The sequence below is a fragment of the Rattus norvegicus genome, chromosome 10 (genome assembly GCF_021556685.1).
Source record: "Rattus norvegicus strain SHRSP/BbbUtx chromosome 10, alternate assembly SHRSP_T2T, whole genome shotgun sequence".
Taxonomy (NCBI): Eukaryota; Metazoa; Chordata; class Mammalia; order Rodentia; family Muridae; genus Rattus; species Rattus norvegicus.
The window spans coordinates 107931344-107953621 of NC_141543.1; the positions used below are offsets into that span (position 1 = coordinate 107931344).

At 47.0% G+C, this 22278-nt stretch overlaps 1 protein-coding gene across 5 annotated transcripts in view; it reads right to left on the bottom strand.

The window, feature by feature from the left end:
• Rnf157 (ring finger protein 157) overlaps positions 1-19136 on the bottom strand; it is a 67856-nt gene extending 48720 nt beyond the window's left edge. For 3 of the 5 annotated variants that reach the window (XM_087574350.1, XM_087574349.1, XM_087574352.1), the window contains exons 1-2: positions 18779-19060; positions 1354-1472 (exon numbers count right to left, since the gene is read on the bottom strand). In XM_087574350.1, coding sequence (XP_087430476.1) covers positions 1354-1472; positions 18779-18866 — 207 coding nt within the window. In that variant the 5' untranslated portion in view covers positions 18867-19060. 5 annotated transcript variants of the gene reach the window in all.
• Positions 19137-22278: the final 3142 nt, after the last annotated feature.

A 22278-nucleotide genomic window follows, 5' to 3' on the forward strand; every position in this document is an offset into this window, starting at 1 on the left:
CAAGGTAGTTGCTCAGTGACCGTTTGCCAAGTTTACAAACACAGGGTGCTTTTAGACTGACACCCGGGGGGGGGGGGGCCTCTCTCCAGTGAAAGCCCTTTCCCACCAGCCCAATCAACAGTCAGTTCCCAAAGCCCCACCCAAGTCAGTACAGCACCCAAGCAATCGCCCAAAGCACTCCCTCCCACTCTCAATTCCCGCAGAACCCAGTCACTCCAGGTCTTCTCTCTTATCTAACGTTTCCTGTTGCATGTTCTATCTGCCCCACTAATGTGATAGTTTTGTGAGGATAGTTTTCAGAGGCAGCAAGAGGCAAAAACTGATTTCCAGCAAGGCAGATCTACTTGTAAGACAGGGAGAAATTTTCATGTAAAACACTGGAAAGAGCCCTGGACCAGGCACACGGTCTGTATACGACAGCCTCCACCACCACTCGTCTTTCAGAACTGCAGGTCTCACATGAAATGACAGTGACAGCAGGTCCTGGGACACCATGGCTCTGGCTTGCAATCCTGCATTCAGGAAGCCCAGGCAGGAAGGCTGCCTTGAGTTCTAGACCACAGAGTGAGTTCCAGGACAGTCTGTCGGACCAAGTGAAACGATTAAATAAATAAACTATAATAAACTTGGCATGGTAGTCCACACCTCTAACCCCAGCATGGAGGAGGCAAAGGCAGGTAGTGCTCTGTGAGTTCAAGACCGACTTAGTCTACATAACAGATTCCAGGACAGTGAGAGCTACATAATAGAGGCCCTATCTCAAAGCCAATACAGTAAAGTGGTCCTCTGAGGCTTGGAGATGTAGCACTGTTCTATCATTCAGAAGGCACTGCTCGGGTAGATCTCCATGCGGACAACAGTGCCTGGGCCTTTGTCTGCACACAGACCCCTCAAGAGCCATCTGGCGCTGCTTTTAAAGCCTCAAGCTGGTGCATTAAAAGTTTATAGAGCCTAAGAGTGGACTCAGTAGCCTAAGATCGCTTTGAATTCTTGCAATCCTCTTGCCTCAGCCTCCCAAGTGCTGGCATGACTGTGTACAACTCCAAAGCCAGGGATACTTCATTCATTCACTCAACAAATATTTACTAAGGATTTTTGTTTTGTTCCAGGCTTTGTGCTAGGCCTAGCACACAGCAGTAAAAACAGCAAAGTTCTGGCATTTGCTGGTCAGGGTTGTTTAGGAGGTGCCCTTAGGAGAAGTGTGGCTCCTCAGGAAAGCTCCAAGCTCCCCCAGCCTTGCAGTATCAAGACAGCTGATCCCTAGGGCCCTGCCACACCAACAACCTTGCTTTTAACAGGGCTGCTTGAACTGGTCACTCCAGGCCCACAGCCAGTAAAAAGATTACACCTTACCGAGACTGGCCTGTTTCCCAGGAAGTTCAAGTCGCTGTTCTCGCCAAACAGGTAGCCCTCCGGATGTGTGCAGTCAAACTTCTCTCCTCCCATGATGAAGTGGCTGGCAAAATAGCTGCCTGGAAAGTGACAGACAAAGAATCAGACATGAGTCTGGACGGAGGGGAGAACGCTGTAAGAAAAGAAGAGGTGAGGGCTCCCAACAAAGAATCGGATACATTTCTTCTGATTTGAGACTCTGGCACAAAATCAGCAAAACCTCATCCGACAACCAGAAACAACAAAGAGGCTACTTCTGTTCTTGTAACGAGCTTGAGTCCTTATCCTGACCTAAAATACCGTTAACCAAAAGCCAAGAAAAAGTCCAAGAAAAAGTCCACGAACTGCCACTGATGAACCTATTTGTATTTTGCTACTCTATTCACTGTGTGTGTGTGTGTGTGTGTGTGTTCACGCACGTGCCAGAGGTCAGTATCAATGGGACCTGCACCTCACCAACTACACTAAGCTGGCTTGCCTGTAAGCCCAGAGAGTCGCCTGTTTCCCCCTCTCCATGGCTGGGTCTGCAAACGGACTGCACTCAGTTTTTCACAAGGGTCCTCATGCTCACGTAGCAACTGGGCCATCTCCCCTCACCCTGCTTGGTTTGTATTTTTGTTTTCTGAGACAGGGTCTCATCTGTGTCGTCCATGAGGGCCTAGAGCTCGCTATGTAGACCAGGCTAGTCTTGAACTCACAGAGATCTGCCTGCACATGCCTCCTAAGTGCTGGGACTTAAAAGCATGCACTGCTGCCACAAGCCCCTGTTTGTTTTGTGGGACAGAGTTTGACTTTGTGAAGCTCTCGCAGGCCTGGAACTCATGGTCTTCCTGCCTCAGCCTCCTGAGTGCTAGGATTATAGGCATATGCTACCAGGCTCAGCTCGGTCCCCATGTTTTCACCTCACCCTGAGGTGGTTCCTGAACACTTGGATTCTTAACTACGGGTATCAGTGTTAGTTATGCACGTGCACCATCTTTCCTGGAGTTTTTTTTTTTTTTTTTCTTCTTTTCTTTTTTTTGGAGCTGGGGACCGAACCCTGGGCCTTGCGCTTCCTAGGCAAGCGCTCTACCACTGAGCTAAATCCCCAGCCCCTTTCCTGGAGTTTTAATGTAGCAGCTCACACCAACACAGTCTCCACCCCGGCCTCGTGCACGTCCATCCTCTGTAACCTTCCACTGCAGGCTCTCCTCACTGACTTGCTGTGAACAAGGAAGGCGGCCAGCACAATGGTGTGTGTACCTGCGATCCTAGCACTGGGAAGACTAAGGATCCAAGGCCAGCCTGGGCTACAAAGTGAGATCATCTCACCAGTCACCAAGAAACTTAGGGACACTGGCAAGCCTAGTGTGAGGGTTCTCAACTCGTGGGTTCCCGACTCATTCCTGGCTGACTGACCTTTCTCCCACTGGAGTTGTCTAAGCATCTTGTATATCAGATATTTACACTGCGATTAATAACAGTAGGAATATTACAGCTATGAGGTAGCAATGAAAATGTTATGGTTGGGGCTTCAGAACATGAAGAACTGTATTAAAGGTTACAGCATTAGAAAGGTTGAGAACCACTTATCTAGTGGCTTATTTTTACTTTGATCGGGACACAAATTTCTCTTATTCAAAATTTCTTGGTTCATTGGTTTGTTTGCTTGGTTTTGGGTTGTTTTTGAGACAGGGTCTCATGTAGCCTAGGCTGGCTTCAAACTTGGTTAAGTAGCTGAGGTTAGCCTTGAACTCCTGCCTCTACTTCCCAAGTGCTAAGATTACAGGCATGTTGCACCACATCCTGTACCCTCGAATGTCTCTAATCCGACCCGAGGGTAGACTCTCCAAGGAAAGGACTCATACCTTGGAAAATGTTGTCAATGTGCTCATATACTTTGACTCTCAAATTAACGCCAAAAAACCTTACGAAACCACCACGCCTGTGTGTGATACAGCCGGGGGAAATATAAACCCCCCACCAGCTGGGATTCTGAGATTCTTTTCAGAACGCTGGAAAACGGAGTTTTAGCACTTTCAGCTACGGAGAACCCACAGGAAGGGAGAGGGAGAAGACAGCTGTCAGAACTGAACACTCAGATCTTACTTTCTAGTCTCCAGAAACATCTACTAAATTTGACCATGTGACTGAGATCGCTCACCAAAGAGTGAGGCCATTCTTAAAGATCAGGAAAACATCTGCAAAGAGCAGCAGTGCCCAAGCCTGCTGAACCCAGAACACAGCAGCATGCAATGCAGCCCAGGACGCATCCCTACCCATTCATTATTCACGCTGCACACTTGCTGGCCCTATTTTCCAAGCGCATAATTGATAGGGGGAGGAGCCTGGTTGCCTTCAGTAGAAAGCAGTCTTCTCAAATGAACTGAGCCATTACTGTTGGCTCTGAGATGTATTTCCTATACATCAGGAATTATATTTCTTAGACATTAGGTGAAATTAGGGGAAAAAAAGATTTGGCTGGCTGTGGTGTTGTGTGCCTATAGTTATATAGCCTGGGCTACATACTGAGATCCAGCCTCAAATAACCAAACCAAACCAACCAAGAGCAAAAGACAACCTAAACAACAACAACAACAACAACAACAACAACAAAACGACAACAACGAACACTAACCTAAAAGCTGAGAGACATAGTTCAGAGATAAAGCATTTGCCTAACATCTCTGCACCGTTCTGGGCTGACTCAGCACTGCCAACACAAGACAAGATAAGCTGTTTGTTATTTATTAGCATGAAGGATGGCTTGTCCCAGTAAGGAATGTCAAGAAGCCATCTTGGTAACCAGAGCAGTGCAGCATGAATTCAGTGTGGGACCTGACAGCAGTCAGGCAAGAATGTAGGGTGGAAGGTCACTGGATTGATGATTGATGGGTTTACCAGGACAGTGATCTAACCCAGCCAGCCAGGAGCTCTGATGAACAGAGGCACCAGAGTAAGCAGGTGGCAGCGTTCTACTAGAAATGCATTTTGCCTTTCTTTCTTTTAAGACAGGCTCTCATGTGACAGGCTGACCTCAAAGTCATTAGGTAGCTGGGGGTGGCCTTGAACTGCTGGTTCTTCTGCCTCTACCTCCTACATGCTGCAATCTCAGGTCTCTGCCACCATGCTTGGCCAACTTCACCAAATTTTATAAGAAGGAAGGAGCTGAGGATGGTTATGGCATGCCTTTAATCCCAATACTCGGGCGGCAGAAACAGTTGGATTTCTGTTATAGGGAGTTCCCGGCCAGCCATGGCTATAGAGAGAGAAGCTGTCTCAAAAAGATACAGAAAGCTAAATGTGGTTTTTGTCTTGTATTAAAATCAAGGGCTTGGGATGGAGAGATGGCTCAGTGGTTAAGAGCACTGGCTGCTCTTCCAGAGGTCCTGAGTTCAATTCCCAGCAACCACATGGTGGCTCACAACCATCTGTAACAGGATCTGATGCCCTCTTCTGGTGTGTCTGAGGAAAGCTACAGTGTACTCATATATACTAAGTAAATGAATAAGTCTAAAAAAAAAAAAAGGGCTGCCTGATGCAGTGGTACCGACCTGTAATTCCAACACCCAGAAGACAGAGGAAGATGGACTGTCAGTTCAAGGCCATGTCAGCCTACATTGAAATTCCATTAAAAAACAAAAACAAAACAAAACCCCGCCAAACTATGGAGCACAGCAGTGTGTGCCTGTAGTCCCAGATACACAGGAAGCTCCGTCAGGAGGATCACCATGTCCAAGAGCACAAGGACAGCCTGCCCTCTTCCTACCCTCAAATCAAATTTTGATACACAAAATTTAAAATCAGTGCCAATAACACACAGACTAAATTAAGGATTTTCGAGGGGTGTGGTGGGGCATGCAGGCCTTTAATCCTAACACAGAAGTAGGCGGATTTTTGTCAGTTCGAGGTCAACCTGGTCTACAGAGTGAGTTCCAGGACAACCAGGGCTGAACAGAGAAACCCTGTCTTGAAAAACAAATCATTTATGGAGATTCCCGTCAAGCAAAGATGGAGTTCAATGCTATCTGCAAGGCTTGCAGCGCCTCTGCCTTCTGCCCTGTAAGGGCCCTGTGGAGCAAAGACCTCAGGGATTGAAGAAAGACCATGGCTGAGAAGCAGCCGGAGCGAAGACAGACAAGGTACAAACCCTAATCCCTGTCCCAAACTCAACTCCATCAACAACCTGAGAGTGGTGAGGAGCAGTGGAGGAGGAGAGCAGCCTACTCCTCAGGAATCCAAGCACACATCTCAGCTGTACGGACACACAGACCCACGGAAGAGAGGCCAGGGCCTGCAGCCTCAGGGCACAAACCTGTCTGGCTTTTCCTTTTCCTGTTCTGCACTGTGGAAAAGAGGGACAATGGCTGAAATGATAAAGTGCTCACCCTGATAAAGCACAGGGACGTTTCCCTTCTGGCAGAGGCAAACAAGGGCTGTAAATCAGAACCTTTAGTCTCAGAAACATTCTGTTTTCTACACCAAACTGCAATCTTGTATTTTGCTTATCTGGTGGAGGAACACAGTCCCCTGCCCAGAATAAAACAGGAAATGAAACAGAACTGAAGACTGCACTGCCCTTTATAATTCTACAGACAAAAACCTGACTTCTGAACCTAGATAGAAAATTTAGACCACAGATGTTTTCAACACATAATTACTATGTAGCATGCCAAAGAGAAAAACACATCTCCACAGGTTTAGACCCAAGAAAGGGTGAGTAATTTACTTACTGTGGCAAAATTCCAAACCCAAACCTTTGAATTTTCAAGTCATAAAAACTTTATTTTGTATAGGACAGACATGCACATAATTTTAGATTTTAGCAGTGGCTATCTCATGCTAATGGCTCTTGCTGGGGAGCCTCTCTTTGCATATTTTTCCCTAATTAAGGTCACAGCATAAACAAATGTCCTGCCTGCAAGTGGAAAATATTAATCTTGTACTATTTACTTCTGGAGTAATGGAGTTATAAACTTGATTATTCCAATAAATGGAACTGTATTTAAAAATAACTTTTTATTTAATGTGGCTTAACAACGAAGCCCAATAAATTTAATTGGGCCACACAGCTGGTAGATGCCAGCATCGGGATAAAACCTAGCTTTGTTTTAAGCTAAAGTCTGTATTTTTGAAAACCTTATCGAAAAATGAATAAATAAAGCCCAACCCCTCCCCCAAAGAAAGAGGGTGGCTGTTACTCACGCAAGAAATGGGCTTCGTTTTAGTAAATGAGCAAGACAGAAGGAGAGTTAATGATGAGGCCTCAGAGGTGACAAACGGACATGAACAGGTTGGGCACGAGAAGGGATGAGCTGGAGACACGGGTAAAGCACTTTCCACGAAAGCAGAGGACCTGAGTTTGATTCCCAGCACCCATGTAAAAAACTGAGGAGAGTGGCATGGCTCGTGCTCGCAATCCCAGCACCGGGAAGGAGAGGCAGGTGAGTCCCTGGAGCTCATGGACCAGGCCAGCCCAGCTAAACTGGTAAGTTTCAGGTTCAGTGAGAGAGCCTGTTTCAAAAACCAAGGTGGGGGGGGTTGGGGATTTAGCTCAGTGGTAGAGCGCTTGCCTAGTAATCGCAAGGCCCTGGGTTCGGTCCCCAGCTCCGGGAAAAGAAAAAAAAAAAAAAAAAACACAAGGTGGGGGAGCAATCTGATGCCCACAAGAAAGCGCACATGCATCTGCATGTACACACATACTGCACACATATTGATACATGCAAAAGGAAAACAAATGTAGACTCAGAAAACATGCAGAAGTTCGTAGTATTGTATATTTTTAAAGATTTATTTATTTAATCTATATGAGCGCTCTATATGCCTGCACGGCAGAAGAGGGCATTAGACCCATTGCAGATGACTATGAGCCACAAGGTGGTTGTTGGAAATTGAACTTCAGGACCTCTAGAAGTGTAGTCAGTGGGTTTTTTTTGTTTGTTTGTTTTGTTTTTTAAATTAGAATTTTTTTGTTTACATTTCAAATGATATCCCCTTTTCCCAGACAGTCAGTGCTCTTAACCACTGAACCATGTCTCCAGCCCTCATTGTATTTTTTTAAATTTACATATAAAAATTCATTTTATTACATAAGAATGCCTGCATTTGGGCTGGAGAGATGGCTCAGTGGTTAAGAGCACTGACTGCTCTTTCAGAGGTCCTGAGTTCAAATCCCAGCAACAACATGGTGGCTCACAACCATCTGTATTGAGATCTGATGCCCTTTTCTGATGTGTCTGAAGATAGCTACAGTGTACTTATATGTAATAAATAAATCTTTAAAAAAATTAAAAAGAAAAAAGAATACCTGCATGTATGTATGTGCACCACACACGTGCCTAGTACACATAGGGTCCAAAACAAGGCATTGGAACTCCTGAAATGGAGTTGCACACAGTTGTAAACTGCCAAGAAAACTTCCCATGAACTGGGAATAGGGCACAGGTCCCTCAGAAGGGCAGTAGGAGCTCCTAACCAGCGAGACAGCTCTCTAGTCCTGCACTTTTGCTTTAAATAGTAAGTTACACTGGAACAGTCCAATATCCATTAATCAGTAAATGGATAAGCAAAACACAGTAAGTTTTTCATTTGGTTTTTCTTTCCTTTTTAAACATTTATTATTTTTGCCATGCTGAGAAATCAACTTAGGGCCCCACAGATGTTAGGGGATCATTGAGCTGCGTTCCCAGCCCTAATTCTTAAATTTTTAAAATATGTTCCTCAACACAACATATTCAGTGCCTTACAGAAACGAACTTCTGACACATCCCAAAGAATACGACCAAACTTTCCAAACAAGCGCAGTGAAAGGAGGCGGCCTCAAGGCTGTCCACTGTGCTTTTATGAGGTGAGGAACAGAAGAAAACATAGACAGAGAACGGGACAGAGCGTAACGTCGTGTTGGGGGTGGCATGGGAGTTTTTGTTTTCTGGGACCAGGTCTTGCTAGACAGTCTTGAATGACCTGGTACTTACTAATGTGCCCCAAACTAGCCTAGAAATTGGAGCCATCCTCCTGCCTCAGCTGGAATTACAGGTTGTGATAGTTCAAATGAGAATGGTCCCCACAGGCTAATATATTTGAATCCTTAGTCAATCAGTCGGTGGGCTGTTTTTGGAAGGATTAGGCGTGGCTTTGCTGGAGGAAGTGTGTCAGCAAGAATGTGAGGTTTAAAAAGCCCATGCCTGGGGTTGGGGATTTAGCTCAGTGGTAGAGCGCTTGCCTAGCAACCGCAAGGCCCTGGGTTTGGTCCCCAGCTCCGAAAAAAAAGAAAAGAAAAGAAAAAAAAAGCCCATGCCAGGCCCAGTATCTTGACCTGTTTGCGGTTTCTCCACTACTGTACCAGCACCACATCTGCCTGCTTCCCACCACGATGATGATAACGGACCAAGCCTCTGAAACTAAAAGCAAGCCCTATAGTTAATGCTTTCTTTTGTAAGAGTTGCCATGGTGTCTCTTCACAACAGACCAGTGAGTTAAGACAAAGGTGTCTGCCACTGTGCCTGGTGGGAATTAATTAATTGCATGGTGGGGCATTTTGGAGGACTAAAATGTTCTCAACTGGATTTGTGGTCATGGTGATCAAGACCACCCATATTTAACATTTACAAGTTAATTTAAGACTGCTAAATTCTTTCCAAATTGGCTGTAACACGTTACATTTTCCCTTAGCAATTCATAAGGGCTCTAATCTCTCTGCATCGACATTTGATAATGTCTGCCTTTCTTTATTTTATGCATCCTAAAGGGTATAAGGTGGCATCTCATTAATGTTGAGGTGTTTGTTTTGGTGGGGAGAGAGGGAAGAGACAGGGTCATGTGTAATCCAGACTAGCCTCCTCCAACTTGCTATGTAGACAAGAATAGCCTTGAACTCCTGACCCTCTTGTCTTCACCTCCTAAATGCTGGGATTACAGGTAAGCTCCTGTGTGCCTGACAGTTTCCTCATGGACATTTCCACCATACTTCTCAGTGACCATGACTGCAGGCTCATGTAATTACATCTCTCTCTGTCTTGTCTTCTCAGCTCCTCCGTGTCACCTTTAATTATATGTATGTGTGTAAGTGTGTGCATGGGAGAGAGGGTGGCTGCAGAGGCCAGTGTTGGTTCCCCAGGAGCTAGAGTTACAGATGGTGTGAGCCTCCTGCTGTAGCTGCTGGGAACTGAGGTCCTGTGCAAGAGCAGGCTGAGCTCTTGACCACTGAGCCATTCTAGCCCAGTGTCGTCCTCCTCTTCCTTATCCTAGTCGTCTTTCTCCTCTTTTTTTTTCTTTTTAAAGATTTATTTATTATATAGAAGTACACTGCTGCTGTCTTCAGACACACCAGAAGAGGGCATCAAACCCCATTGGAGATGGTTGTGAGCCACCATGTGGTTGATGGGATTTGAACTCAGGACCTCTGGAAGAGCAGTCAGTGCTCTTAACCACTAAGCCATCTCACCATCTCTCCACCTCCTCCTCCTCTTCCTCCCCCCACCCCTCTCTCTGGTTTTTCAAATCAGTTTTCTCTGTATAGCCCTGGCTGTCCTGGAACTAGAACTACAGACCAGCCTGACCTCAAACTCAAATAGGTCTACCTGTCTCTGCCTCCCAAGTGCTGGGATTAAAGGCACCCACCTCTAGTGTCTTTTTTTCTAAAGATTTTCTGTAATAGTGTAAGTGATGTGTACATGAGAGTCTATTTGTGGGCATGTACATGTGAGCGCTGGAGTCCACAGAGGCCATTGGATCCCCTGGAGCTTGAGTTAGAGACGGTTGTAAGCTGCCTGATGTGAGTGCTGGGTATTGAACTTGGGTCCTCTGGAAGAGCACTGCGTGCTTTCATCCACTAAGCCATTTCTCAGGTTTCTTTTTGTTTGTTTGCTATTTTGCCTTGTTTTTCGAGACAGGGTTTCTGTGTAGTCCTGGCTGTACTGAAACTAGCTTTGTAGACCAGGCTGGCCTCAAACTCACACAGATCCACCTGTCTCTGCCTTCCAGGTGCTGGGTTTGAAGGCATGTGCCATTACCAGCCTCCCATAATACCTTTTGCTTTTATTTTCTTCTTTGCTTTTTTTGTTTTCTTTGAAGGAACCTAAGTTCTATATTTTCACTTGTGTGGGTTGGGCTTTTGAGAGCTAGGATAGAGCTGAGTGGCAGAACACAGGTCCTAGCATCTGTAAGGCCCTGGGTTCAAGTCCCAGCATTGAGACAACAAAAAGATGTCACTGGATTGTGTTTTTGGTGTCATTCCTAGATTTCTGGATAATCCAAATCAAATACTTTCTCCTATATCTGCTATGATTTTTATATTTAACTTTTAGCTTTAGGTTTGAAAGGTAACTTCCTTAGTATATAATTCACCTAATTTAAACTGTATAACCCAGGTAGAGTGACACGTTTATAATCCCAGCATTTAGGAAGTGGAAGGGAGATCTATCCTCACAGGGGCCGCAGAGATGGCTCAGCCCTCTCTAGCTAGCAGTACTGGCTACTCTTCCAGAGGATGAGGGTTCATTCACTCCCTAGTACCCACAACTCACAGCTCACAACTGTCTCTAACTTCAGTTTCAGTGTCTCCTCACACAGACACACGTGCAGGCAAAACATCAATGCACAGCAAAGTAAAATCATAATTAAAAGAAAGAACATGGGGGTTGGGGATTTAGCTCAGTGGTAGAGTGCTTGCCTAGCAAGCGCAAGGCCCTGGGTTCAGTCCCCAGCTCCGGAAAAAAAAAGAAAAGAAAAGAAAGAACATGGAGTTGGGGATTTAGCTCAGTGGTAGAGCGCTTGCCTAGGAAGCGCAAGGCCCTGGGTTCGGTCCCCAGCTCTGAAAAAAAGAACCAAAAAAAAAAAAAAGACTACTCTCTAAAACTCCAAGTTAGCCCAGTCTCTCACACATGCTTTGACACCTACACTCCAAGCAAAAAAAAAGAAAAAAAAAAAAAAGAAAAAAAAGAAAAAGAAAGAACATATTCTATGGGGAAAAATGATACAAAAGGATATATCCTCACCAACATAGCAAGTTCCAGTCCAGCCTGAGCTATATGGGCCTTCATCTCAAAAAATATACATATGCACACACACACACAATGTATGTATATATGTGAGAGTCCATGTGTGGGTACGTGCATGTGAGCGCCGGAGTGCACATTCAGGTAAATGGCGTGGGTTTTGTACTGCACTGGGGGCTGAGTACAATTCACCCTTATCTAATTTTAGAACATTCTTACTACCCTAAGAGAAACACATTAACAGTCATGCTTCTCTCCCCTCCTCAGCCTCTGGTGAATCTACTTTGTCTCTGCATTTCTTTCTCTTCTGACGTTTCATGTTGACTGCATTCGGTGTGACATCTTGAATCCCGGGCCCTTTACTCAGCATGTCTATGTTGTCGCCCATGTTGAAGCATCGGCGTTGCTCTCCCCCACTGCCCGGGAATATTCCTTTGTGTGGGTACCGTGCTTACACGCTGTTGTTCCGTTCATTCGTCGGCTGAGTCATTTCTACCTTTCGCTATTATGAAAGTGATCTGTGCAAACGCCGTGTGAATGTACTCCTTTGGGTGATGGGCACACACAAGGATGGTCTGACTGCTGAGTCACATGGTAACTAACCGCTTGAGAAATTCTGAGATTGTTTAAAACTGGTTCTCTTTTCTGATTCTGATGCTAGATCTCACACTGGCCCAGGCTGACTTACGCCATAGCCCAGGCTACCCTCCAACATTGAAGTGTTCCTCTTACTTAATGCTGAGATAGATTCCTGTGAGAGCCACCGTGTCTTGTGGGTAGAGTTCCGGAGCTTCCATCTGGTCCACATCCTTTTTCTTTTTTTTTTTTCTTTTTTTCCGGAGCTGGGGACTGAACCCAGGGCCTTGCGCTTGCTAGGCAAGCGCGCTACCACTGAGCTAAATCCCCAACCCCTTGGTCCACATCCTTAACAATGCTTGTTACTATTTTGTTTCTCAATTAACAGCTATCTTGATGGGTGTGACTTACTGTCTAATTGTAGTTTACTTTTGGGAGGGTGAAGGACTATCTCTGTAACCCAGGCTAGGCTTAGAATCTTCTTGCATTAACCTCCTGAGAACTGAGATTATAGGCATGCGTCCATGCCCACACCTAGGGTAGAAACTCTCTCTCTCTCTCTCTCTCTCTCTCTCTCTCTCTCTCTCTCTCTCTCTCTCTTCATGTGCTTCTAAGCCATTGTCTTTTTTTTTTTTTTTTGAGAAATGTCTAGAAAGTACTTTGCCTTTTTAAATAATTTATTGTTTTTATTTATGTGCATTGGTATCTTGCATGCTTGTATGTCTATGTGAGGGTGTGAGTTAGTCTTGAGCTGCCATGTAGGTGCTGGGAATTGAACCTTGGTCCTCTGGAAGAACAGCCACTGCTCTTAACTGCTGAGCCACCTCACCAGCCCCCATTAATAAAAGTTTTTTCTTTGGTTTTTGCGGGGTGCAGATGTTTTTGTTTTTCAAGGCAGGGTTTCTCTGTATACCCTTGGCTGTCCTGGAAATCACTCTGTAGACCAAGCTGCCCCTGGAACTCAGAGATCTGCCTGCCTCTGCCTCCCAAGTGCCAGGATTAAAGGTATGAGCTACCAAGTCCAGTTAATCTGGCTTTCACGCTATTACAGAAGTTCTTTGTGTATTCCAGATAAAAATCCTTTACTGTATGTATGACTTGAAAATGTTTCTTTTCATTCTTTGGATTGTCTTCTCACATTATGATCCATTTTGAGTCAAATTTTTGGCTATGTCAAGAAAAGGATCTGAGTTCTCCACCCCTGCTGCTCTCACACACAGCCAAGTGCTCTGCCACTGAGCTACATTCCAGCTTATGGAGGGTCAAGTCCACCATATTATCTGCTAGTATAAAACTATCCTGGCACTATTTTATTCCTCCCCACAAACTGTTTTTGATAAAGTCAGTAATCCCAATACTTCACAAGTACAGCGGAAAGATCAGGAGAAGTTCAAAGTCAGTACAGACTACATGAATACATGAAACTTTCTCAAAAAAAAAAAAAAGAAGTCCATTGATAACAAATGTATTTATTCCAGGCTCAGACTTTCCTGCCATTGATGTAAAATATACCTTTGATCCACCGATACCATAGTGTCTTTTTTTTTTTTTTTCCTTTTTTTTTCGGAGCTGGGGACCGAACCCAGGGCCTTGCACTTGCTAGGCAAGCGCCCTACCACTGAGCTAAATCCCCAACCCCCCATATTGTCTTTTAAAGTATCTTTTAAAGATTTAATTTTTAAAAATGCTGTATGTGTGTGTGTGTGTGTGCGCGCGCACATGAGTGCAGATGCAAGGAATAAATGCAAAAGACGGAGTTAAATTCTCTGGAGCTGAGGTTACAGGTGGTTGGGAGCTACCCCTGTATGGGTGCTGGGAACTGATTTTCGTCCTCTGCTGAGAGCAGTCTAAGTTCCTAACTGTTGAGCCATTCCTCCAACTTGTCTTAAGAACTCTCTTTTAATAGCACCAGAAATTACACTCAGGACCTCCTTGTGTATCCCGGGCAAGCATTCTACTACTGAACCATATTCCTAGCACTCATATATTGTCTTAATTTCTCTATCTCTGTGGTTGTTTTTAAGGTTTTGAAAAGTAGGGGCTGGGGATTTAGCTCAGTGGTAGAGCGCTTACCTAGGAAGCGCAAGGCCCTGGGTTTGGTCCCCAGCTCCGGAAAAAAAAGAACCACAAAAAAAAAAACAAAAAACAACTTTTCAAAACCTTTTTTTTTTTTTTTTTTTGGTTCTTTTTTTTCCGGAGCTGGGGACCGAACCCAGGGCCTTGCGCTTCCTAGGTAAGCGCTCTACCACTGAGCTAAATCCCCAGCCCCGAAAAGTATTTTTTAATGTGTATGGGTCTTTGGCTTGCACATATCTGTACGCCACGTGAATACCTGGTCCCTGAGGAGGCTGAAAGAGGGTACTGGTTGCCCTGAGAACGGAGTTAATGGTTGTGAGTCACTGTATAGGTACTGGGAATTGAACAGGATCCTTGAAAATGCATACAGTGCTGTTCACTGCTGAGCCATCGTTCACAGCGATGCGAACTATTTATTTATTTATTTATTTATTTATTTATTTATTTATTTATTTAATTTATTTATTTTTCGGAGCTGGGGACCGAACCCAGGGCCTTGCACTCGTTAGGCAAGTGCTCTACCGCTGAGCTAAATCCCCAACCCGAACTATTTATTTTTAAATCAACAATCCCAGGTCATCTTCAGCTGCATCCCAGGCCAGCATGGGCTACAGACGACTCTGTCAAAAAGCGGCAGGTGGTGTGTGTGTGGCACTGGCTGCATCCTAGTTCGTAGAATGCTAGCTGCCCATCTCTCATATGAACAGAGCCCTGGATCTGCTCCCTCAGGCCTGTAATTCTAGTACTTGAAGGGGTGTGTGTGCATGTGTGCTCGTGCACGTGCGTGCAGGAGGCCAAGGAGCTCAATGTCTTCCTCAGCTAAATGGTAAATTCAAGGCCAATGTGGGAGGCCTGAAACCCTGCCTTGGAAAAAAAGAAAAATGTATGTCAAAAGCAGGTGTTCTTTCCTTGCTTCTGATATTAGCAGGGAAGTGCTCGGGATCACCATATTCCTGGTGTTATTTCCTGTGGAAGTCCTTCATCAGCCTAAGGAAGTTCCTTTCTAGGCCTGATTTGGCAAGTATTGTTGGTTTTATTTTGTTTAGTTTTTAGAGACAGGGTTTCTCTGTGTAGCTCTGGCTGTCCCAGAACTCACTCTCTGTGTAGACCAGGCTGGCCTCGAACCCACAGAGAGCCGCCTGCTTCTACCTCCCAAGTGCTGGAGTTAAAGGTTTTTGTTGTTGGTTTTTTTTTTTTGTTTTTTTTGTTTTTTTTTTTTTTTTTTTGTTCTTTTTTTCGGAGCTGGGGACCGAACCCAGGGCCTTGCGCTTCCTAGGCAAGCGCTCTACCACTGAGCTAAATCCCCAACCCCGGGTTAAAGGTTTTTAATCACAGATGGATGGAGGTTCTAGCAAATGTGTTGTCCAAATCGACTGATGTAATCGAGTAGCTTTTGTACTTTATTTTCCTGGTTCGGGGTCTATTAACACCAACGGACGTAGACTAAACAGGGTTCACACTAACAGGACAGACAGGGCCTGCTTGACTCTGCACTCTTCTATTTCTTCATGTACACAGCTTCCTCTGACACGAAATGATTAGCAATGAACTTTTTGGAAGAAGTGTAATTTTTAAATAGTGATTTTTTTAAAAAAAGACTGTATAGTTATTACTTTTTAAAAATGTGTTTCAGCATTCTTACAAACACTAAAAATTCTAGCTTAGGAAGACTAATTAAAACAGCCAAGTGCAAATCCTCGTCACTTGCCCCGAGGCGGGGCAAGAGCTCATACTGCTCTTGCAGAGGTCACGACTTCAGTGCCAGCACCCGCCCTGGGTAGCTCACAACTGCCTTCATGCCTACCACAGCAGCTCCAAGGAGTCCAATGCCGCTGCATCCACAGGCATTCACACACACACACACACACACACACACACATACACACACACACACACACAAATAGATTCTTCTTTTAAGAGCAAGCCACCGGGGCTGGGGATTTAGCTCAGTGGTAGAGCGCTTACCTAGGAAGCACAAGGCCCTGGGTTCGGTCCCCAGCTCCGAAAAAAAGAACCAAAAAAAAAAAAAAAAAAAAAGCAAGCCACCATGTTTATATTATAGATGTCAACTTGCCTAGGTGGTAATTTCCAAAGCCTGTCCTAACACTAGTGTAAATATCGCTGTGAGGGATGTGGGATGTGTGACATCAAACAGGACACAGTGGACACTCAGTGGAATGGACTAAAGCTGTCTGTCCGTCAGTGTAATTCGTTGGAAGAACACCTAGCTACCATGCACGAAGTCCTGGGTTTAGTCTCCAGCACCATCAAACAAATATTAGTCTAAAATCACGGTATGGTGGCTCACCCCTGCAGTCCTAGCACAGAGACTTATGGAAGAACTAGGATTGATGGAACTTGCCTGGGATTCAAGAACTTGAGAGGTGGAAGAGAGAACCAGAGGTTCAACGTTGCTTGGCTACGTCACGTGTTTTAAGGTCGGCCTGGATTATGTGTAAGACCCTATCTCAAAGGGGAAAAAATAGATTTTTTTTTTTTAAGTTTAGGGCCAAACGAGTCATGGTACATGAATCCCCATTTAAACAAAAGGAAGGGAAAAGGGGGAAGAAAGGAAACAAAAACTTAAGGACAACCAGGAAGACACAACAGGACTGTTTTTAAAAACCAAACCAAACACTTTCACGCCTAGCTGGGGTGTAGTTTAGCTGGTAAGTGTGTTTGCCTAGAATATAAGAAATCCTGGGTTGAAGCATTATATACTCAGCCTCATGGTGAGTTCCTATGCTCCCAGTACTTGAGGGGATCAGAAGTTCAAGTCATCCTTGGCTACAAAAGTCAGTCAGAAGCCAGCCAGTGCTAAAGGAGACCCTGTTTCAAAATAACAGTTAAAAAAAAATAGGTAAGAGAGTTAAAATTAGATAAATCATTTCAGAGATTGGCAGAGTGGGGAGCATGGGTTTGAACTGTTAAACACTGAATGTGTTAGTAAGAAAGGAGGCTCATGTTTGTAATCCTTGCCTTTGGGAAGAGGCTAAGGCAGGAAGATTATTTCAGGTGTGTGGCTCACCTACGCTACAAGGTGAGATTCAGGCCAACCTGACCTACAGTGTGAGATCCGGTCTCAAAAACGGGTTCCACCCCCCACCCCCAAAGGTTTAGCTTGTTCCATTATTCCCCTTGTATTTCTCCTACCACCCGTTGGGAAGAGGCTCTCTGATGTCTACCATCACTGATCCCCATGCGTGAAGGAAGGGTAACTCTTCTCCTGAGGCAGCCAACTCTATCACAAACTCCAAGCTCAGCAAAACAGATCCATATTCTGATCGATAAGAAGCTAAGGGACTTAGGAGGGAGAACCTACTGCTGCTTTGTGGTTTTGTTTTTTTCCATAATTGCCCTGGCTGTACTGGAACTCGGTTTGTAGATCGGGCTGGCCTTGAACTGGGATTAAAGGCCTGCACCACCACACCTGGCTTCAGATTTGTGTTCTTAAGAAACAAAATGCAAGTCGGGTATCCTGGCTCGCTTTTGTAATCCTACCACTGGCGAGGGAGGCTAGGTCCGCCTCCCTCTGTTGTTGTATTGGTTTTATTTTGTTTGAGACAGTTTCAATGTGTAGCCCAGGCTGACCCTACATTTAACCATCTTGCTTCAGCCTTCAGGGCGCTAAGATAAAAGTAACCACACAGAGTGCTACTTTTTAACAGATAAAAGTAACCATAGAGTCACAATTAGCAAGAGGTTTATTAAAAACACTAACAACCCGCTGCTGAACGTCAGACATCACTCCTTTCTGCTAGGGTTCATTCTCTGGCACACAAGCAGGGAGAAAGGGAGCTGTTGGCACTCACTCCGCAGGGAGGCAGGTTTATTGTCCCAGCTTCCACCTGGCAGAAACTGGATGTACCGCTGAGAAATCAGCTCGACTCATTAGCATGTCTTTATTCTACCAGAGGGAGAACGGGATCCTGCCCAATTCTGACACCTCACTCACCACGCCACCACCAAAACCCACATCAGATCCTCAAGCCAGAGGAAGGTGGTAGACATGGGTCCCAGGGGTCCTGAGATCAGCAAGGAAAAAAAAAATGACAAAGGACAAGTAGTCGGGTCATTCGCCAGCAGCTCCGGCGGCAATCCTCACTCAAGTGGACTACTTTCTCATCCGCTGTCAAAACTCTCCTGCAAATGCTGATGATAGAGGCACGGACCGTTTCAAGTGACGGTGTGTGACAGAAAACACTTCTGCCCGGGTCTCCAGCCATCCCCTTGACAGAAACCAGGAAAGGGGCAATCCAAGTGACTCTTGTCACATTCGCACCCATCTCTTTTAACTTAGTTTCTCCCCTCTGACAGCCTCCGGAACAAGCTAAGGGCTGCATAAGCAAGTTCGTCCTCCCTCAGCCCCCACTTCTCACGCCCGCAGAAACGCACTCCTAACTGTCCCAGAGGCTAGGATGCGACAGCCCAGGGACAACACCTGGTCCAAGTGCCTGTCAGGGATGCCTCTGCAACCCGCAGCCACTGCAACGCCGCATCCCCGGCGGCGCGCATCCCTGTCGCAGAGCAGATTATCACCGAGGACGCGAGCGGTGACCTCGGTGACCCCGCGGGCACCTTGCGGTCCTCTGCGCGGCGTCGCCCGGGATAGGGATGGGGGGCACCCCTGCCCTGTATCCCGAAGACCTCCCCCGCTCCGAGGCCGACTCCCGGTCGCCCGGGCCACCGCGTCGCCCGCCCGCAGCATCCGACGCGCGGCCTCCCCTCCGCCCGGCCCGCGGCGCGCGCCCGGCCCTCACCGGACTTGGGCGGGTAGCGGTACACGGAATTGGACGGGATGTCCACCTCCTCCACGCCCGCGTGCTGCCGGCTCGTCAGGGCCCCCATGGCCGCTGCGAGGGATCGCGGCGTCGCCCGGGCTCTGGCGTCCGAGCCTCAGCGCGCCGGCCCGTCGCACGCCCGGTGCGGGGGTCGGCTGTCCGCCGCGGCCCGCTCGGCTGAGGCGCTGCTGCGGCTGAGGCTGCGGGGAGCGGCCCGCACGGTGCGCACCATCCTCCGCCGGACACCGCGGCGGCGCCTCTGCCTGAGGGGGCTGCGGGGCTGAGCCGGGGGGCGCCGCCGCCTCAGACCGCGTGATGTCAGCGGCCGCAGGCGCGCGGGGGGACCGCGGCGGCCTCAGCCAATGGGGCGGCGGGGCGGGAGCGCCCGCTGACCGACCAGCCAATGGGAAGCGAGCTGCGGTGGGAGCCGGCGGCGCGAGCTTCGCGCGGAGGCTGCGGCGCGGACGCGGCCCGGGGCTCAGCGTCAGCTGCTCCGCCACGGCTGAGAGCCCCGACCGCGACGGACAGAAGAAGCGTAGTCCCCGCCACGCTGGAGCAGTGTCCGGGTGGGATTATCGCTCCGAGTGTGCCTCCCCCGCGGCTCCGGGGAGGCCTGCCTCGAGCTCGCGCGCCTTTGTCCCTGAGTCCCACAGCGAGCCGCCCCGCCCTGGCAGCCAGAGCCCCACCTCCTCCGCATCTGTCGAGGTCAGGGGCCAGCGGCGAGCATTCACATCCCTCATGCCCCTACCGCCTGAACCCCAAGTACTTTGCCAACCTCAGGTCCCAGGTGTCAGCAAGATAGCATAGGGATGCTGGGATGATGCTCTTAAGATGTGGCCATCCCTCCGTAAACGCCGTTTGTACCCTCCCTTCCTGGACAGCTCCCGTAGCCTTTAGGGTTCGGATTGGTAGGCATCAACTCAAGATAGTCACTTTGAGCCTGTCCCTTATGAACTCTTCTCTGGAGCCACTAGAAAGAGCCTTGTGTGACTTATCAGTGAGGAGTCCTCGAATAAAAAGGATTGAATCAAAAGGGGATCCGGTAGGGCAGACCTGGGGCTTCCCTACACACACACACACACACACACACACACACACACACACACACACACACACACACACACACAGGCAGGCGGAAGACGTCATCACTCAGTTAATTACAGACATTTCTGTATTTGTGGGTACGATGAGGTTTTGGGTTTTTTGTTTTTGTTTTTGTTTCTCTGGAGCAGGGACTGCTCAGCAAGAATCTGAAATGTTCCAACATGACATCAACTTTTAACACCATACAGAGTAATTTGGGGTGACTGATTCCCTTGTTAAGGTTTGTGAAACTGTTTTATAGATATCTCTCTCTCTCTCTCTCTCTCTCTCTCTCTCTCTCTCTCTGTGTGTGTGTGTGTGTGTGTGTGTGTGTGTGTGTGTGTGTGTGTATGAGTTTTGCAGGGGGTGTAGTTTAAGTTTTTTGTTGTTAGCATTTTATTTGTGTGTTGTATCACCAGGTAATTTCAGAGTTCAAAGGACAACTTCCAGAAGTCTTTTCTCTCCTTCAACTGTGGATTCTGGGGACATACTGCAGTTCCTCAGGCTTGGTAGGCACCTTTCTTTTTTTTCTTTTTTTTTTTTTTTCGGAGCTGGGGACCGAACCCAGGGCCTTGTGCTTCCTAGGTAAGCGCTCTACCACTGAGCTAAATCCCCAGCCCCTGGCACCTTTCTTTACCCTGCCCCTCTCCTCCCATCTCTGGAGACCAAATCTCATGTGGCTCATGCTGACCCAGAACTTTTTGTAACTGATGTGGCCTTGAATTTCCCATTCTCCTGCCTCTGCCTCCGAAGCGTATTTTGAATTTTTATTCACCTGAATTTAACTGGCTCTGTGTTAAAGTTACTTAAGAAAAAAATGCCGGGGTTGGGGATTTAGCTCAGTGGTAGAGCGCTTGCCTAGGAAGCGCAAGGCCCTGGGTTCGGTCCCCAGCTCCGAAAAAAAGAACCAAAAAAAAAAAAAAGAAAAAAATGCCTTGGTTTCCTCCAAGGTTCCCCTGGACAACAGGAACTGTATTCATATCATTTATATTGGGAGATATTGTAGGGCCAAGTCTCTGCTCCAGACACCTGAATCCAGGTCCCAGGGCTCCCTGACTGAGTTTGGAGCTCTCCCTGCAGCCCCCCCCCCTCCGCCCCAGCCCTAACCACAGGTGCCAGGTGACTGTGTGTGGTTCCAACCTTTGGGAGGGGGAGAAAACAGCATCAGGAACTCAAGACTGCCTAATGAGCTAGCTTGGGCTACGTGAAGCCTTGGAGCTTATAAAACAACAAAAGCTACAGGCTTACAGACAAAAGCTACAACCCCATTTTTATTATTGAGATGGGGTCTCATTGTGCTGCCCACCACTGTACTGTTAATTACAGGGTCCTCTGTCTGGGGCTCTGGAGAGAAGGTTCGGCAGTTAAGAGCTCTTCTTGTTCTTGCAGAGGACCTAGGTTTGAGTCCCAGCACCCACACAGTGGCTCAGAACCAACTATGACTCTAGTACCGAGGGATCTGAGACCCTCTTTTGACACTGCACATTGTGTGCAGACATGCATTCAAGCAAAACACTCACATACAGCCAGGTTCTGTGTGCACACCTCTAATCTCAGCACTTGGGAGGCAGAGGCAGGTGGATCTCTGTGAGTTCAAGGCCCACCTGGGTTACATAGTTCCAGGACAGCCGGGGCTGCATAGTGAGACCCTGCCTTAAAAAAAAAAATAATAGGGCTAGAGAGATGGCTCAGTGGTTAGGAGCACTGACTGCTCTTCCAGAGGTCATGAGTTCAATTCCCAGCAACCACATGGTGACTCACAACCATCTGTAATGGGATCTGCTGCCCTCTTCTGGTGTGTCTGAAGACAGCTACCGGGACGAAGCAACAACGCTCATACAACCTCAGCCAGCTTGGAACTTGATACTTATTCATTCCCATAACACTTCCCATCCTAGAAGGTGACCTCTCTGGGGCTGGGGATTTAGCTCAGTGGTAGAGCGCTTACCTAGGAAGCGCAAGGCCCTGGGTTCGGTCCCCAGCTCCGAAAAAAAAAAGAACCAAAAAAAAAAAAAAAAAAAAAAAAAAGAAGGTGACCTCTCTTCTCATGAAGAAACCACACCCACGGCCTTGGAGAGTAAAGAGACATAAGAGACAGCAACTGTGGCAGGGAGGCTCTGTGCCAGGCTTGTTTTGTTTGTTTACTTGCTTGCTTATTTAGAAAGAGAAAAGCAACTTTATTCAGATTGCAACTCCGAAGCCTAGCAGATCACATGGAATTCTGTAGGCTCTCTTGAGTCCTGGGTCATATTGCCACAGGGACAAGCAGGTAGCCTCTCCATGCCCTATTTTAACCTCTCACACATCAGGAAACCCAATGGATGGAGTAAACGTTATCAATCCCTTAGAATCTTCACCTCATCTTCTTTGCCTAAAAACACTCCCAGCCTGTGGTG